At 43.2% G+C, this 15,539-nt stretch overlaps 1 protein-coding gene across 22 annotated transcripts in view; it reads right to left on the reverse strand.

Moving 5' to 3' along the window:
* KCNMA1 (potassium calcium-activated channel subfamily M alpha 1) overlaps nucleotides 1-15,539 on the reverse strand; it is an 867,158-nt gene that overhangs the window by 226,509 nt on the left and 625,110 nt on the right. For all 22 annotated transcript variants that reach the window (XM_073571201.1, XM_073571213.1, XM_073571218.1 and 19 more), the window contains exons 11-14: nucleotides 13,735-13,840; nucleotides 11,726-11,808; nucleotides 2,121-2,190; nucleotides 1,318-1,473 (exon numbers count right to left, since the gene is read on the reverse strand). In XM_073571201.1, coding sequence (XP_073427302.1) covers nucleotides 1,318-1,473; nucleotides 2,121-2,190; nucleotides 11,726-11,808; nucleotides 13,735-13,840 — 415 coding nt within the window. The remainder of the gene's footprint in view (nucleotides 1-1,317; nucleotides 1,474-2,120; nucleotides 2,191-11,725; nucleotides 11,809-13,734; nucleotides 13,841-15,539) is intronic.

Here is a 15,539-nt window from a genome sequence, read left to right on the forward strand (position 1 = left end):
GTTGCCTAAAATACGAAGGAAATTTGTCATCTTTCATTTTAGGCCTTTTAGAGATCGTTTCATCTTCAACTTGCTCAACTGTTCACAATAACAGTAATTTTGACCAAACTTTTACATGCCACTGTAGGTCTTCTTTTTCCTTTGTAAGCAGCTGGTCAGTTATTTTATAAAATGAATCATCGTAGCACAGGCTTAAGGTGAACATTTCACAACAGGCAACACATCAGTTCACAAAGATTGTATGGTTCCATAGTTCGTACTATACAGTATATGCTTCATGTGCTGCCATATAGGTTATATCAGGTATCTTATATACATAAGTATCTTTCTCTAAAAACAATAGTTCTATGGGAGCAAAGCCAGCATATAGTATCACATGGAGAATATTATGCTTTTTCCTGTCAGATTCTGTAATTCTCTGCAAGATAGCTGAAGTATAAGAAAGATTGTCACATGCACCAAAATGGCAGCTCTATCAGAACTCTGTACAAAGCAAAGTTATTATAAAGTGTTGTGCACAAGGCCCACAGGGCTATGGTAAGGCTTCTTTTACACTTGCCGTGTTTTTGCGGGCCGTTTTTGCGGCCCCAATAGATTTCTATGGGGCCGGAAAAACGGGCCGGAAAAATTCGGCGGAGCGCCGTACACCATATGGCCGTGAGGGTCGTATTTACGGCCGTGAAAAAATATCGTGCCTGCTCGATATTTTTCACGGCTTACGGATACAGCTGTCATTGAAATCAATGGGGCCGCAAAAACAACGGAAGCTTGCCCAGTGTGTTGTTTTTGAGGTACACCGTGAAGACCGTATTTGCGGAATGCCGAATGTTTACTAGGACACAGAGCTCTGCACACTGTGAAGACCAGTAGAAAATGGCACTGGAGAAATTGCAGATCCTTTCTTTGAGGAGTTATTTTTTTATTGTTTCTTTATTGACAATTTCCTGCTTTTTTAATCAATTTTACTTACAATTTCCTTTTTTTCCCCTACTTTTCAAAACTATTCCAAGCCATAAAAACGGTGATCCGAAAATATTTTTGCGGCAGACTGTGAAAATTACGGCAATGCGGCCCGCAAAAAAGACTCGCAAAATCGGGCCACAAAAAACACGGCAAGTGTAAAGGAAGCCTAACACTGTATTTCCAGTGTACATTTGACATACATGACGGGAAATGCTTCCGCTGTATATGGAAAACATGTTTATACACTTGACATGTGTCAAAAGAAAGGGGTGTACAGTTTTTTGGGAAATTATGTCATTTTTGCACAAAATACATTTTGAAAAGATTTAAACCAACTTAATGGGAAATCCTTACCTTTATAAATGAGCGCATAGAGAAAAGGTTTGCAAGCATGGTGGACAGACCCTGTGCTAGGCAACTCTGAGCAATAAAACCCAGCTTCAGCTCAGCCAGACATATGGCATCGTCTCCTTCTTTCCAATTCCAGCTCGGGATGTTCAACAGATGAGCCTGGGGAAACAGCAATCCAAAAGTTACTTACAAGTTATGAAAATAAGATGAGCATGCAGGTCCTACCTACCAGCTTTCTCTACGCCATAACTGCATGTGGCCACTGAGGGCGTCATGTACCAAACACTGCATTTTTTGCTTTGCCCCTAGGTTTTTCAACTGACTAGCTGAATCCTTCTAAGCTCTAAGTAGAAAAAGAAGGTCAATTTTCCCTGCATGAGACACGAGTCCCTGCAAAAGTGAGGAAGCAGCAGCTGGGTCAGGAATTGAAGAGGGGAATGATTTCTGTAGGCACAAGAGACTTCCTGTTTCTACATAAAGCCAAGAAAAGATAGGAATTAACTGGGTAGAAAGGCAAAATGAGCAATTGTAAGTAAATAATGCTATATAATATGACTGCAATATATTAAGTGGATGAAAACTATAATAGTCTTGTGGTACAGAGGAACACTTGGATCATAATGTTAGCAATCATGTGAACTGCAGCAGTCACTCAATTGTTAAATATTAAATTCTGCACTACAAAAATCACCATGCTTTCTATCACCATCACCTTGTTTTCTATATTGAGCACTGCAATGTCTCAGCCTAAAATAACTATACAATAAATCAGATAACAGTTAAAAATGTTAACTTTAAAACCCCACCTTGTTATGATATTGCAGCATCTGAGTGATAATCCGGATCTTTGGATGATAGTTTTTTATAGAGATGACTCTGTAATACAAAGAAATGCACTCACTGTGTCTGCTGCAGCAATCATTACACATCCCTGGGGAGTTCAGCATGACGTGTGCACTAAAGGCAAAATGTGGATCTAATGACCAGAATTCAAAGCATTGAGTGGATCTAAGATGCTGTGAGTTCAGGTCACCAAGCTGCAGTTGGCCCAGGAATCGATCCGCATTACATAAATGACTGACTGAGGCCTGAAGTTATAGTCACATATGGCAGATCCTATTCCACACATTGAACAGGGATGTTTCTGCAGCCTATGCATTGATTTCTACAGATTACATAGTAAAAGCCTATATAATCCAAAAAGCAACAAAGAATGCCAGGACTGAAACAGTCATTTATAAGTTCTATACTTTATTAGGAAATAGAAGATTATTAAAAATCCAAAATACAGACACAAATGCACACAATAGTGGATGAGTAATCAAGGGAACCCCACAATAGACAGAATAGTATAGTGTCAGTGTTGCATGTGCTGAGTAATGAACATATCATGTAATAAATTTGTTGTAATCATATACACTCGACTGATATAAGTAAACATGTTCATATATGAAATAGGAACTATCCCCCGATCAAGAGATATAAAACAGTCCTATAATAGACATTGCAAGTAACTTACTCACCCACTGCGCATTTCACCTTACCTATAACCTATACCAGGGATCTCCTTTGCAGTGTTTTATGTATAGTAAAAATCTGGTGACAGATTCCCTTTTAATATGGTTTACCTATACGTGGCGGCTTTATTGCGAAACTTTGTGTGTCCATTTTATTAGTCTGATTGATCCTATGAGGCTACTTTCACACTTGCGTTTTTTTGCTGCGCGCTTTTTGCGCACACAAACGCATGAAAAAAACGCATCATGCGTTTGTGTGCGTTTTTTTGCGGGTTTTGGTGCGTTTTTTTAAAAAAAGCATGCTTTTTTTGCGCATACGTGCGCATTACAATGGGCACTTATGCGCACCCATAGACTATAATGGGTGTTTTGCTGTAAAAAAAACGCATTGCGTGCACATGCGTTTTTGGGGGGCAAGTCAGTCGCACAAAAAATGCAACAGGATGCATTTTGTGCGCCCGAGCGCACACTACAAGAAAACGCATGCGCATACAAACCCGTACAAACGCATGTGTATGCGCACCTATGCGCACCCATGTTAAAGAATGGGGAAAAAAACGCATGCTTTTTTTGCGCTAAAAAACAGCGCAAAAAACGCAAGTGTGAAACCAGCCTGAGAGTGTCAAAATGTAGGAGCAGAGACTCTGATTAAAAGGATGTGTCATTTACTGCGCTGTGTTTGCTGTTTCATTGTAATTAGTGTTTTGTCAGCAGTGGATTATCACTACAGGACCAACTGGCCTCATGCCCCCCAGCCCAACCACATCTCCGGCACTGATTAGCATCCTTCTGTCAGTATAAAATGTACACAGAAATCTGCTAATCACTGGTGTGTATGAGGTTATACACAGCTCAACATCTGAGCTCTGCCAGACCTGAGGCAGAGAAAACTCATTCTATCATATCTGCTGCACCCAGAAAAGTAAGTGATACATCGCTGGAGTCAGGATCTCAGACCCTGCCTCACGCTGCTGTCATATTACATAGGAAAACCTGCTGACATATAGCCTTTATGATGCATTTGGAAGTCGGTTATGGATTTTTTTAGCAAAATAAAGTACTGTAATGCTATAAAAATAGAAGTGTTAAAGGGATCCTACCACCAGAAAAAAGCACTATTAACCTGCAGATATGGAGGTAATAACTGGCCGGGGACTGCACTCACCCGAACGCTGCATTCTGTTTCAGTCATGGGGGCGGAGCTAGCACTGGTTCAGTCACCACTTTCAGATTGACACTGGCTCTGCATTGGGGCCGGCCATCAGTCAGGGTCGGGGGCGCAGTTACAGCCACAGCGCTGTATTCTCAGAGAAGTGACTGAACCAAAGCCAGCGCCGCCCACATGACTGAAAGTGAATGCTGCTGGAGGAATAAAGTTCATTTTCTCCCCACAACGTTAAGGTAAGTGCTGGCGCCAGGCAGGTTAATAATGCCATTGACCAGGCAATTAACCTCATATCTGCAGGATAATAGCATTTTTGTCTGGTGACAGGTTCATTTTAATAGTTCATTAATTTAGAAATCTAAATCAAACCAATATTTGGTGTGACTGCCTTTTATCTTCCAAAGATCATCAATTCTTCTCAGTACATGTGCCACTTGCACACAGTTTATGAAGGAACATGTCCATGGATGTTGTCCCAAACATCCTGTTGAACTAACCACAGATCTTCTGTGTATGAGGCTTGTGCAAATCCTTCTGTGTTTTCAAGTAACCCCAGTGAGAGTACATGATGTTTAGCAGGGTTCTGTGGGGGCCATTTCATCACTTCCAGGACTCCTTGTTCTTTACGCTGAAGATGGTACTTAATGACATTGTATGTCTGGGGTTGTTGTCCTGCTACAGAATAAATTTGAAGCCTTTAAGGGCCCATCACACTAAGCCATATCGCTATCAATATTGCTATAACGTCACTGGTTTTGTGATGTTATAGCGATATCGCTATATCTGATACTTACCTCCGACCGGCTCCCCCGCTGGCTATCGCTGATCGCGCGAGAACGGCCTGGGCCGTTTCTCATCATCAGCTTCCTGCTGGGCTTCCTGCTGTGGAGACGAGCGACACGTGGACGCGGGCGGGAGGATGTCAGGATCGCCTCGTCTGACAGGTAAGTAGCGGCCGCCGACCGCTGCTATGTCGCTGGTGAGATCTGCCTGTGTGGCAGCTCACTAGCGACCACTTAGCGATGCACCAGCGATCCTGAGCGCGTCATATCGTTTGTCAGGATCGCTGGTGCATCGCTAAGTGTGACAGTACCTTAACAGTATTTCATGATGGATTTATATGCCAGTATTTCTCAGCATTGAGGACACCATTAACAGCTCCCTGACATTGGACATACTAATACATCCAATGTTGGGTCCCCATTTATGGTGTCAACTCAGAAATTGAGCCTTATGACAAATATGAATCTAATAGGGATGAGAGGAGCTGACACCGTATCTGCCTTGTGCTGCTAGTAGAATATCCCTTTAATGCCACCTCCCCTTTAAGGAGTTCTAATATTAACATATATTATAAACAGAGGCATATCTAGAGGGGGCAGCCGGGGCATTTGCCCGATGTGCAGCCAGCAGGGGGGCGCAGTCGGGCCGCCTAATGCGGCGGTCCGCACTGTCTCCCCCCCGCGGCGGCATTCTGCCACCCCCGGCCTGGGAATCGGCCGTTCTCTGTGTCGGCTGTCAAGCTGACAGCCAGCGCACAGAAGCAGCGCGCGCCGGCTCCCAGGGAGCAGTTGTACTGGCATCTATACAGACGCCAGTACAATTGAAGCTCTGACCGCTGGGTAGAGCGACGTCAACTGCGTGATCAGGTCAGGTGATCACGCTGCTGACGTCACTCCCCGGCGCCCAGAGCGAACGCTGGTGGTAAGTGTGCTCCACTGTGGAGCTGAAGAGCCACCAAAGATGGGAGTTGTGGGGGGATTTGGAGAAGAGAAGGAGGAGGGTGATTTGGATAAGAGGAGGAGGGAGATTTGGATAAGAGGAGGGGGATTTGGATAAGAGGAGGAGGGGGATTTGGAGGAGGAGGAAGGGGATTTGGAGAGGAGGAGGAGGGAGTTGGAGAGGAGGAAGGATTTGGAGAGGAGGAGGGGGGATTTGGAGAAGAGGAGGAGGGGGGATTTGGAGAAGAAGATGAGGTGGGATTTGAAGAGGAGGGGGGTGTTATGAATGGGTAACCGAGGAGGATAGCAGGCCAGGCTAAGCCACAGAAAACCAGACAGGTTGGTAACTAAGTGGATGCAGACCCCTGATCCTGTCCACACAACTAGCAGTAGCCGTGGAGCGTACCTACGATGATCCTAGACGCCTCGGCACAGTCGTAGAGCTAACTAAGCCTAAAGCAAGAAAGGGGAAATCTTAACTGCCCTGGAGCAGACCCCAATGGAATAAACAGCCCCCAAACATATATTGTCAGTGAGACAAGATGAAAACACAAACGCAGGCAGAAAAATAGACTGAGCAAACGATGGGGCCCACACTGACTAGACAGGACAGAAAAGGAAAGACACTGTCTGCAATCACGCAAAAAACCCTGCAAAAAGTCCAACACGTCTAATGCACAAAAACACTGAAGTCGCACGACTTCCCCCACTATATCAGCACTCTGGTATATTCTGAAAGCAAAGCAAAAAGACCAATATAAAGGGGACAAAACAAACTGGCACATGCAGTAACATATGGGCGATGATTCAGCACAGCCCCAGCCGGAGCTAGCTGACCCACACAAAGCCGAGATAAACAAAACCAGATCAAATGCAAACAGAATAGCCAATGAACCACTTAGCTGAACATGCAGGGAAAGAGCAGGAGACATCAGACCTCTGGAGGCACAGGAAGAAAATTACCAGCAGGGATAGAGGGAGTCAGCTGTCTTAAATCCCAATCAGAAACCCCAGATCTCCAATCGTCTTCCTCATTATCAGGTGGCAAGCCTCTGTCAATCAGATCAGCTCCACTACCTCCAGTAACCACCAGAGGGAGCCCAGAAAGAGAACTCTCAATCTGACCATCTCCACTATCTTCAGTAATCACCAGAGGGAAGCCAGAGAGAGAATTCACAACAGGGGGTGTACATAATGTGTGGGGGGATTTGGAGTGGGGGGTGTACATAATGTTGGGGGGGATTTGGAGTGGGGATGGGGGGTTACTTTATGTGTGGGGGGATTTGGAGTGGGGGTGTACATAATGTGTGGGGGATTGTCATGATCCATGCTGAATCATGACAGATAAAATGCACTAGTAGCCTTTTTTTTTCCTTAAGCTGTGGTGCTTAAAGATAGTTTTGCCCCCGGTGGCCATTAGGGTCATTGCACTGTGGTGGTTTCAGTTCTAGTTTTGCCCCCGGTGGCCATTAGGGTCATTGCACTGAGGTGGTTTCAGTTCTAGTTTTGCCCCCGGTGGCCATTACGATCATTGCACTCTGGTTTCTTTGGTTTAGCACATGTGATTATAAAGCAGGTGTGATTGCTCTGGCTCGGCTATAAAAGAGTGTCAGGTGATGTAATCACGGTTGGTGATATTGCTCATTTCCAACCAAGACTGGTGAAGGAAGGAGAGAGTTCCTGGCAGCTCAGTCAGAGTCCTGGTGTGGAAGGAGCCAGAGAGGATTTCCTTACAGCTCTGACAGAGCTTGGTGGCAGCTATTCAGGAGGAAAGCTGCATTCTGGTGGTGGACTCTATTGCTGAGAGCAAGAACAACAGAGCAAAGCTAAGTGATGTTTCCCTGTTTGTATTTTTCCTTGGTGTGTATTAGTACAGCGGTGGGGCCAGTGCCTGCACCACCCAGCTCCCTAGCTAGGGATAGGTGTAGGATGTGCTAGGGTGACAGGTTCCGGCTCAGCGACAGGTGAGGAGCCTGTATAGGGAACGTTAGGAGTGTGAGGGACACTGACTCAGGGGAGTGCAGGAGGTCTCCACATCCCCATTCCCTATCGCAGGGCCCACCATTGTAACTGTTTTCCCTTCCCCCGTGTCTTGTTGTCTGAGTTACCGGCCTGCAGTTGTGTCACAGCACGGGTCCACGTGACAGGGATTTGGAGTGGGGATGGGGGGCTACTTTATGCCTGGGGATTTGGAGTGGGGGGTGTACATAATGTGTGAGGGGATTTGGAGTGGGGATGGGGGATACTTAACGTGTGGGGAGATTCAGAGTAGGGACAGGGGATTATTTAATGTGTGGGAGGAATTTAGAGTGGGGATGGGGGTTATTTAATGTGTGTGGGTATTTGGAGTGGGGATGGTGGGATTTAATGTGTGTGGGGGGATTTGGAGTGGGGATGGGGGGATTTGGAGAGGGGATGGGATTTAATGTGTGGGGGATTTGGAGTGGGAATGGGGGGATTTAATGTGTGTGGGGGATTTGGAGTGGGTATGGGATTTAATGTGTGGGGGGATTTGGAGTGGGGATGGGGGGATTTAATATGTGTGGTGAGATTTGAGGACATAAAATGAAGAGTATGTATGTATGAGGAAACAGTATGGGAGATGGGTGCAGACAGTATGGGGAGCGAACGGGTGAATGTATGTGGACACAGTATGGGGAGTGAGGGTGATGGGATGTGTGCAGACACAGTATGGGGAGTCAGGGGTATGTGTGTGCAGACAGTATAGAGAGTGAGGTAAATATATGAGGAGACAGTATGGTGAACAGGTGAGATGTTAGAAGAGACAGTATGAGGAGGGAGGTGAATAGTGTGAGGCGACAGTGTATAACAGATATATTTATTTAGGAGCATTATAATGACACTTCTATCTTTAAGGGCATCGTGTGGAGATTTGCTGCAGAAGACCAGAGAAGATGGAAGTCTGCAGAGATGAGATGTGGGTGAGAAAACTCATCATGGGGTCTAGACAAGAAGAAGAAAAGAAGAACGACTCCAGAGATCTATAAGGTACATGGATGTAAATATTATTTATGATACTGACTTATTCTCATGTTTTTATTTATGTTAGGAACATTAAAGGGGTTTTCCAGGTTTATGCTGAATTTAGTTGTGAAAATTCAGAAGCCTGCAATGTCAAGATTCAGCTCTGCAGGTTCCAGCAGTCATCACATGGACACTTCACTCATATGCGATTTTCATACTTATGGTCCTGTGACAACGTGCTTCTCTTCCTGCTTCTTTCAGTTTTTCACTGAACATTGAGAGCAATAGGGAAAGCAGCTCATGGGTACATGACTAAGTGTGCAAATTGCATGTCTGCTGGGGGGGAAGGGCTCCGAACCAAATTCTTGCCCCGGTAGCCAGAAAGCCTAGATACACCTCAGTTATAAATGATGCACAGATATTATGATGCTTTGATACTGCTACACTACGGTGTATTACCTACTGTTCATTGGTACTGCCACATTATGTGTTACCATGATGTAATATATTGTATTATATTGTATTGTATGCCGTATATTAATGCTTAGATTAGGGTAAGCCAGTGCATCCTTCGGGTTCAATAGTGGAGAGTACTGTTAGTATATAGTTCCATCGACTGGGTAAGCGTAGTTCTGTTGTGGGCAACTAGATGTGGTATACTAGTGGGCCTTGTTAGATGTAGTTGATCAACTAGATGGGGTATACTAGTGGGCCTTGTTAGATGTAGTTGATAGGTAGTTCACATAAGGGTTAACTGTAGGAGGAGCTGCTATGGGTTAAGCAAGTGTAGGCTATGGGAATAAGGTAGAAGGGCGAGCATGCCCGACAAGTCCACAAGCGCTCTAAGCCCAAGACGCCATAGCAGCTATGCAACGTTGTTGAAAAGCAGGAAAGCACGGGCACAGTCAGACGGGTGCTGGATAAGACAGGAGCACTTGGGGAAATTGCAGTTTATGACAGCAGCAGTAACGGAAAGGAAGAAATGGTCCAAGAGTCATGCAGGGCGCAGAGTGTTCACCATGTGGCAGATCTTAATAGGGCTGAAGCCTGCAAGTCTGAGGCGAAGCGGATGAATGGGTTCTGCTATGTTCTGGGGTCCTACAGGAGTGATGCTGCGGTACTGCCAAGGGTGCTACTACCCCGTAATATGTGTGAGGATACAGAAAGTAAGGAAAGGGAAAGTGCAGGAGGAATGCTGTGTGGACTGTAATGTAACTCTTGTGTCCGGGACCGTTGAAGAAGAAACTAAACTCGTTGATTTGGTATCAGAACCGGTATCTGTGTTCGTTATGTCCACCCTGAGCACTGGAACCAAGTGTGCAGGAGCTGGGTCGCACAGCAGTGCAATCCCTGTCCATGGACCAGCACCCCAAACAGGTACACCGGTAGAAGCTGATGGTTTTTCTGTGGGAGGAGGTCAGGACACCAGAGCCCCTGCTGCGACTACCATCCTGGCCCCCTTACATTAACACCTTAAATGCTGCTGTCAGTTATTAACAGTGGCATTTACATCGCGCAGTCTGGGAGTCACACTGTTCCACATGCCCACTGTGTCCCTGTGATAAGATTGTGGGTTGCCAAGGCAAACTCACAAATTTTCTACTATCACCATAATTGTACTGACCTGGAAAATCATGTTGCCAGGTCAATTTTACAGCACAATGAACTAAATAACAAAAATAAAACCCCTAAAATAGTTGTGGAATTGCATTTTGTTTTGCTAATAGAAAAATTAAAAAAGATCATAGAAGGAGAGGACAAAACAATAGTGCAAAAATGGAAATCGTCTGGGGAGAAGGGGTTAATCCTGACTACGTCCCCAACTTTGTTTGCTGAAATGCAGCCCCTAACTTCTGAAGATGGTACTTCTAATTTCTTAATATTGTACTTAATATTGTATTCCAACCCTTCAGACAACAAACTGCCTTCGGTTTCAGCCAAATCTTTCAAGTTTTGACTCCAGAGCACCTGCTGACATTTTTCTGCTTTCATGCACTGTTGAGTCACTTGGCCTTGTTTAAAGAATAGATGTTTGGCCACAATTCTCCCAAGAAGACCACTTCTGGACAGACTTCTCCGAACAGTAGATGGGTTTAGATGGGTCCCACTAGTTGTTGCCAGTTCTCTGCTGATGACTCTGCTGGACATCTTCTGATTTTTTAGGGAAGTATGCATGGTGTGTCTTTCACATGTTGCATTAAATTTTCTTGGCAAACCATTGCATCTACAGTCTTCTACTTGCCCAATTATTTCTGCTTTTTCAAAACATCTTGAACATCACATCTTGAAACCCCAGGGGAAAGACCTTGCTGATGCACTATAACTACCTTGTAGCTTGATGCTTTGCTCAATCTTGCCTTGGTGTATGACCTGTAACATGAAATGGTCTTCCACAACCTCACTTTTGAAGTAGAGTTTGGGTATTCCTGACCAAGGTTTAAGCCTCTTGCACAGTTGTGTCTGTTTAAAATATTGACTGAGTTTTTACATACATATGAAAATGATGATCGTTATTACCTGTTTGGTATAATCGGTTACTCATACACCTGACTATAATCCTACAAATCCCTGATTTTTCTACAACGAAATTATGCTGTTTTAAAAGGTACAGGGCAATTACACCAAATATTGATGTGATTTGGATTTCTCTTTTGTTCATTCAGGTTGCATTTTGTTCAGTGATAAAAAAAAAAAATAAACTATTAACACTTCTATTTTTAAAAGTAATAATAAGCAAATTGCTGTGCGTGACCCCTGGTGACCTTGCGATCCCAGAGGGTAAGGAAATTCATGCAGCTCATGTCCATAGGCACAGACTACTAAACTTGACCACAGTCTGTGATCGTGCACTGCAAACCGATCTGCTCATCTCTATGTGAAAGCATTGCTAGCTTGCAACTATTTCCACACCTGCTTAAAACTTTTGCACAGTACTGAATGTAAAGGTATTATATGCATGTGTTTTTGAACATAACATTTACTAATGATTTAAAATCTATCAAGCACAATTTATCCCATGGTACCTCATTATGTTTGATGCATCCTCTGCATCAGGATCAGCACAGTACTTGTTTGCAAGAATTAAGCAAGCATCGGCAGACTCAATCTGTCAAATAAAAAATGAAACTGGTCATTTAACGTTGCTTACATGTGGCTTTTAAACAATAAGTGCACTAAAAAGGGTTTTTGCCTTTTCACACATTTTAATTCATTAAGTTAGTTGACACTGTTCGATTCTCGCTTGTGAGTTTTCCTAGGTGGTCTTTCAATGCTACAAATTGCTCAATAAATGGATCTTTAAATCCCCTTTCCAGGTCCAGTGTTGTGTCTCTGCTGCTGCTCTGATTATTGTGTACAGGCAACAGCAGTGACACCATGTTAACAAGGGCTGCAAACAGTCAGTGGGCTAAACGGCACTGCTGATGTAGGCAACGTAAGCTGCTGACCCCAGTGATTGGCTGCAGTGGTGTAGGCATGACATCACCACTTCATCCTGTGATGAATCACTGGAGAAGCAGCGGAGACACAACGCTGAACTAGGGGTGGCTTAGTAACAAATAATGTTATTAGTTTTAATGCCACAAGGACAAATTAATTTTAAAAATAAGTGGAAAAGGAAAACAAAACCCTTCGAGAGATTTCACATTGCGCTCATCTTCACGTTTGTGGATCTCATCAGGGCTTGCATACAAACCCCTCCACAAAACGTATGTGCTGACGGGGCCATAGACTATACTAGTGCCGACAGAGCAAACGTGTGCTCTGCCGTATACACATTTCAGGCGTATGCACCTAAGTTTCTGTCTCCGGTAGGCCTATACACCCGAAAATGATGCATGGCAGAGTGCATGTTCGCTCTGTCAGCACCATTATAGTCTATGGCTCAGTCGGCACACATACATTGGAATCCCGTTTTGTGTGGGGTTCAGGTGTAAGCCCTCATGGAGCCACTGAACAATTTGCCTAAATGCAGTGTGAAACATTGCCAAAGAGCAAAAAAAGAATAATCAATCCGTCCTCCTACTAATGCTAATAATTCTAAGGGTCCATTGGGCCCAACAAAGAATCCTCTGGTAGTCAGGACCTGAACACTGTAGAAAATGATATTACTAGGCTGTGTTTTGTCTTCATTTTCTACAAACAAAAATATGACATATTATTTCAAGATATTCGAGGTTTTGTGATGTCCCCTGAGCCAGTAGACAGCTTTTGACTTTACCAATAAGTAACAACCTTTTGATGTATATTTTATAATTTAGTTTCATAAGGCATCATAATATTCACATATGTACAGGAAGATAGCACCACAAGCACTAATCACTAGAATGGGAATCTTAAGTTTGCTGAGAAAACTAGTTTAAGGAGCTATTGTACTTCATATACCAGTCATTCAGTCGCTAAGTGACTGAATAAAAAATCGCAACACACATACAGGAATGTGAACATATAACAAACAATTAAAGGGGTTTTCCAGAAACATACGATAACACATGATGATGCTCCATGCACCATCCTTTTGATTAGTGAGGGTCCACGGCTTGGACACCTAATGGGTTCACATGATTGATTTATCCTAAACATCAGTGTTTTTTCCTTGAAATCTCATTTCAGTGACTCAATGCAGCCAGTGTCGGACTGAGGTGCCAAGGGCCCACCAGTAACATTGACTTTGGGGGTCCACTTTTCACCTGCATACAAACATTACACTACCATCGTTCACAAATCTACATACAGTATATCCTATTTAATAATAGACTGGGTGGTTTGATTAATGAATGATGAGATGCTGCTTTTTCTGTACAGAGAGAAACAAGTGAATTATGCCAAGTACTGCCCACAGAGTGGGGTTTGGGGTCCAGATCTGCAGAGGGGTCCACCGGGGGATTCCCCTGTTACCCTATGGGCCAGTCCGAGCCTGAACACAGCCCAAACTGCTGATAAAAGCATAGTTACATATTTCAGTTAACAGTAAATACAATAAATGTGATCTGAAATATTCATGACAAGAGTAGAACATAAAGGAATCTTTTACCTTAACTCTAGCAAGGTCATGGGGGTTCAGGACTGATCCCTGGTAAAATTCTACCTGAGTAAAGTGCCTCTTAAAGAGAGCTTCTAGCTCTAGATTAGGAGATATGCTGTGGAAAAATATACAGGGCATGAGTTACTGGGGAATAATAAAAATGAAAACGTTTAAACAGCATTGTACAACTCTAACAGTATATGTATCTGACGTGTTTTCTTCAGTTCATGGGCTGTCCCATACACGTGATTAGAACCTGCAGAAATCCATTTGCTTGCAACATGTGATTCTACCCTAATCGGTTCTTTTCGTCAGGAACATCTCTTGAAATGTAGATGTGCAACTATAATCATTATTAGTACTGATTATGATAACAATGACATTAGCACCAATAATAATAACAATAATTGGTATTATAATTTTTCTAATTAAAATGGCTTTCCTGTCTCATAAAGTGAAGGCATTTCCCCAACATCCCAACATATGCTATCACTTTAGGATTGGTATGGGTCCAACTATTGGGACCACTGACAAAGAATGAAGGGGTAACACTGCTTTAGCATGATTCCCTATTCCAATTTCATGGAGATAGGGGGCTGCTGCGCAAGGGAAAAGCCGTTAATGGATGCATCACTACACGAATGCTGTGTTCCCTTCATTTTCAGTACCAGTGGGGGACGCTAGATCATAAAATGAAGGCATTTGCTAGTAACTGGCCATCACTTTAAGGAGACAGGGAAATTCGTTTTTAATGAAAGATAATTTAATTGTAAACCTCAATGGTTTTCAACAAGTTGACAAAGAAACGCCAACATTTGTCTAGAATATAAAAGGCCCTGAGGATTCTACCACAGATCCAATGTCTTCTTCAGGAATATACAGCCCTACTAGTAAGAAGTAAGGAGACTTGTTTACCACAGCTGCTCAGATTGGTATATAAAGTGTAAAAATGTACAATTATTCAATCTAAGCACTTTACAAAGAAGGAGGGGAAATCAAATACATATGGAAGAAATCCATACTTATCACTTTCTTTTTTAATATTGTAGGCTGTATTACAATGTTATTCAATAGCCACAATTTCACAAGAGTAAGTCATGGCAGAAATGAAGAAAGGACACAGAACTAAAGTTTATAGCTTCAACTAAAAAACATTGAAGTTGAGAGGAAAAAGAAACAATTGTCCTTTTGGGTTTAATAATATTTTACATGGATTTTCCATATAAAAATAGGCAAAGAGAGAATAGTGTAGAATAAAAGAATAATCACCTGTTCATGGATGTCACTCCATGATGAAATCCTGACAATTTTTGTTTTCTTGGCAGCATTGATGACATGCAGTACACGCATGTGACCGCTGCAGTCAGTAACTGCCTTTAGTGGTCTGAGACATGTGACTGGCTAAAATGGTCTTGTGACATCATCAGTTGAGCAAACAGGACAATCTTTCCTTTTTGGCCAAATTTTTCATGATCACCTTAATGAGATTTTCCCATCTTTTTCCCAAAATCAAACTGTATCTGAATGGGGTGGACCATGCTTTTTTTTTAACTCACAGAAATAAAACAATTATTTCATGAATGTTGGTTTTCATAGAAAACATCATTGTAATGATCACATAAAATGGAAATGAAGAGAGACTTATAAGATCACATTTTTAAAGGTTCTATCCAGTACTCTTATATTGGTGGTCTATCCTTAGGATAGGCCAGCACTATCAGATCAGTGGGGGTGCAACAATCGGCACCCTCTTCGACCAACTGTTCCCGATGCCACAGCTGAACGGATGAGCTTAGTTGCGGAGCGGGACATCA

This window comes from Dendrobates tinctorius, unplaced genomic scaffold (genome assembly GCF_039654945.1).
Source record: "Dendrobates tinctorius isolate UK_male_01 unplaced genomic scaffold, ASM3965494v1 ptg000028l, whole genome shotgun sequence".
In the NCBI taxonomy this organism is placed as follows: domain Eukaryota; kingdom Metazoa; phylum Chordata; class Amphibia; order Anura; family Dendrobatidae; genus Dendrobates; species Dendrobates tinctorius.